Source organism: Sinocyclocheilus rhinocerous, unplaced genomic scaffold (genome assembly GCF_001515625.1).
Source record: "Sinocyclocheilus rhinocerous isolate Xijiao unplaced genomic scaffold, SAMN03320098_v1.1 scaffold128, whole genome shotgun sequence".
In the NCBI taxonomy this organism is placed as follows: domain Eukaryota; kingdom Metazoa; phylum Chordata; class Actinopteri; order Cypriniformes; family Cyprinidae; genus Sinocyclocheilus; species Sinocyclocheilus rhinocerous.
In genome coordinates, this window is record NW_015666174.1 from 365,489 (window position 1) to 369,456 (window position 3,968).

The 3,968-nt window shown below is 36.0% G+C and overlaps 1 protein-coding gene across 1 annotated transcript in view; it reads left to right on the forward strand.

The window, feature by feature from the left end:
• LOC107731961 (carboxypeptidase D-like) overlaps positions 1 to 671 on the forward strand; it is a 10,428-nt gene extending 9,757 nt beyond the window's left edge. Inside the window, exon 18 of the mRNA XM_016543188.1 lies at positions 654 to 671. Coding sequence (XP_016398674.1) covers positions 654 to 671 — 18 coding nt within the window. The remainder of the gene's footprint in view (positions 1 to 653) is intronic.
• Positions 672 to 3,968: the final 3,297 nt, after the last annotated feature.

Genomic DNA, 3,968 nt, shown 5'->3' on the forward strand with positions numbered 1-3,968 from the left:
AGCTCCAGCAGGCAGGTTCTAGTTTACTAACAGCTTTAAAGGGGTGTTATCACTTTTATATGTTAAAATAAATGTGTATGTATGTATGAATATATATATATATATATATATATATATATACTTATTTATTATTATTCATTTATTTTTGTTATGGCTGATGTTGGAATAATAAAACTAAGTTAAATTAATGCAATACCATTCAAAAGTTTGGGGTCAGTAAATTTAATTTTTTTTTTTTTTTTTTAAGAAAGCACATTTCATTTTGATCATTTTTTAAATATGTCTACATTAAGTTTCAGTTAGTTTCACTTTCATTTAAACTAAACAACAATTAGAAATGTTGCCTTGGCAACTAGCTGAAATAAGTTTAATTTGTTTATATTGTATTTTATTTTAGTTGTGATAATAACCCTGTCCCAAACCATCACCCAGTCTGCCATTGGTCAAGCAAAACAGACTGTGATGATGCATTTCTACAGTAATTAACGTCATAAATCTACTTTTTTTATTTTTAATGTACACTTGTAAGACAATGCTTTGTTTTCTTAAATTGGCATTAAGTTATATAGTTGACACCGTTTCTAATGCATAGGGTGAGACATTTTTCTTTTTTTAACCAACATAATCTCTATATTTTTATTTTCCTCTTTTAGAAAGTCAAAGCAGTGTAAAACACTATAGCAGATGAGGGGCAATGAGAACACACAAAATATTTTTTATAGTTTCCGTTCACCACTGTAGAATTTTACTCAACTATGATGACTTCTGCTTCTGAGAACCCCTGAAATGTGAAAAAAAGTGTCCATTTAAATACCAAATATGTTCTGATTTATAAAGCAAGTATTCATATTTTAAAATCTTTGTACTTTTTATTTATTTTTTTTATCATTTTGCAGTTTAAATTTAAATGAACTATAAATGTAGGCCGTAATGATTGAGTTTAATGATTTCTGCTCGTCAAAACTAATAAAATGAATTGCAGTACAACTGTTTTCAACATTGATGATAAATGTTTCTTGAGCAGCAAGTTAGCATATTAGAATTATTTCTGGAGGATCATGTCACACTGAAGACTGGTGTAATGGCCTTGACATAACAGGAATAAATGACATTTTAAAGTTGGCATAAATGGAAGTGTTTTATCCCGTGTTGGCGTATATCTGCGTGCAACGGCTTTTGAACGAGAAAAAATGTAGATTGGTTTGATGTTTGATCATTGCTGATAATAAACGCTGTGAAAAAAAAAAAAGTCAACTGATTTCATGATGATTTTTAACATTTTATCCATAGTTTAATATATTTTAAGTATTTAAAAAATATATATATATAGAAAACTGTTGTTGTTATTATTTTACAATATTATTTTTTACTGTATTGTCAGTAAATGCAGCCTGGGTGAGCACTTTAAAACCTTTTTAAAAATCTTACCAATCCCAAACTTTTGAATGGTAATGTAATAAAATGTTTTTATTATGTACTACATCGGGCTGAGGAGCATCTTGATCTGCGCTCTCCTCATCTGGCACCTTCGCTCTGCCAAGTTCAGCCGCATACAAGACGGGGTTCGTTGGTTGCGTAGTAAGAGGGATGTCCTCCGAATGGAAGCAATAGCTTCAGAGAAGTCACCCTTGCGACAGGAGGTTCCGGATGAGAGCGAGAGTGAAGAGGACCCTTTCCTTGTGGAGGGTCACTGAATGTACTGTAACAGTGTTCAAGAATAAAATGGTATTCTGTCTTTATGCTAAGTTCGTCAAATGACTCTGTGAACAACAGATTCAGCTCTGTTAACGTGTTGTAAACGGTGTATTTTGCAACATTTAGTCTCCTAAACTTCATATATGGATTTACCAAGCTTGTTGCTAGTGGTGGATGCACAGCTAGTTCGGGGTTCAAGCGTGTAGTGCATTGAATGAACAGCAGGTGGAAGTAAAGCACCTAGACCAGGGCTGTCCAAACTCGGTCCTGGAGGGCCGGTGTCCTGCAGAGTTTAGCTCCAACCTCAATTATGGGTATAAAATAATGGCTTTTTATATATATATATATATATATATACACTCTCACAGTGGAGATCAAAATTAGAGGATCTTTAAATACTTGTTTTTTCTTCTGAAATATTAATCTTCACTCAATTTAAAGGATTAGCTGTAGGTATACCACAGATTCACTAACATGTTTGACAAAATAACCAAGGCATTTCAATAAAAACCTTTATTTTGTGGAAAACACCATGATCAAAATTAGAGACAAGTAACCACTGTAGCACGAAAGAATATTGCAACTCAAATTCTGGAGGGTTACAGCTGTCAGAAATTGGTAGGAAGTGTAGAGGCCCTTGCTTTGAATGGCTTCAGCACATCTGCGGCCGCAGGATATCACTAGTTTCTCACACTGCTCTTGTGTGGTCTTGGTCCATTCTTCTTCCAGTCTCTTCCATAGTTCGGTAACTAGTGTCCAAAGATTTTCCAGAGATTGTCAATCAGGTTTAGATCAGGACTCTTGGCTGGCCAATTCATTATTTCAATGTTCTTGGCTTCAAGGAACTGTTTTACCCGATTTGCAGTGTGACGAGGGCATTGCTTTGCATGATAATTGCAGGCTGATTGGGAGATGCTTGCAGCGAAGGAACCACATGTTGCTGAAGGAGGTTCTGATAAATATTTGCATTCAGTCTGCCATGTAGCTGTATAAGAGGCTCAACTCCTGCTGCACAAAACATGACACATCTTCCTCCACCTTTCACTGACTTCTTTACACACTTTGGCTTCAGCCAAACACAATGTTTCCCATCAAATAAATTAAACTTGCTCTCATCACTAAAGTGAACTTTGGATCATTTCTCCTCTCTCCACACAACATGCTCCTCAGCAAAGGATGAGTCTAGCCTTTTGATTCTTTCTGCTGATGAGAGGCTTGGTCACTGCAGAGTGCGCTTTCAGTCCGACTTCTAAACGTGCAGAGACAGATCCTTACCCTGTTCAGCGATGAACTGGCGAGCAATTCCAGCTGCAGTGTTGAACCGATTCCCCATTGAGAGTCTCCGCATTATCCTGTCCTCTCGTGCATTTGTCTTATGTGGGACTTGAATTAGTGTCATTGTAAAGCTGCAATATTCTAGAAATCACAGATTTGGAATGACCAACTTCTCTTGCAGTGGCTGAAAGGGTCATCCCTTTGGCCTTCATCTGGACCGCCTCCTGTCACAGGCTTTCAGTCAACTTAGAGTGGCCCGCCATTTTACAATCTCAATGAAAATTGGAGGAATGCTGCCAGTTAAACAGAGATCGTCATATAATTAAGGAAATTAGCACCAGGTGCAAGATTAACTCCAATAACTTGGAGGTAAGTGTTCTCTAATTTTGATCACAGTTCTTTTTCAAATATCTCTTATACGTTTTTTATATCATATATACTGTATGTATGTATATATACCCCTTCATTTTCTTCACATTTTGTTTTGTTGCTGCCTTATGTTAAACTGCTTTAAATTTGTTTGTTTTTCCACAACAATCTACACTTCATACACCATAATTGTCAAGCAAAAAAACTGGTTTTTAACATCTTTGCAAATTTATTAAAAATAAAAAACTAAAATGATTCCATTGCATAAGTATTCATACAACTGTACATATCTGGGACAGTTGAAATTTAGCTCAGGAGCATTCATCTTGCTTGTAGATGTTATTACACTTCAAGTGAAGTTAACCTGTGGCAAATTCAATTGAATGGGTATGATTTGGAAAGGCACACACGTCTTAATAAAAGGTCTAACAGCTGGTTATGCATATCAGAGCAAAAACCAAGCCCTGAGGTCAAAAGAACTGCCTGTAGAGCTCAGAAACGGGTTTGTGTCAAGCCACACATCTGTGGAAGAGTTCAGAAAAAAAAGAGAAAGTCTCTGTTACCCTTAATGGAAGAAGTTTGAAACAACCAGGACTCTTCCTAGAGCTGAGGGCCTTGTCTAGACTGGT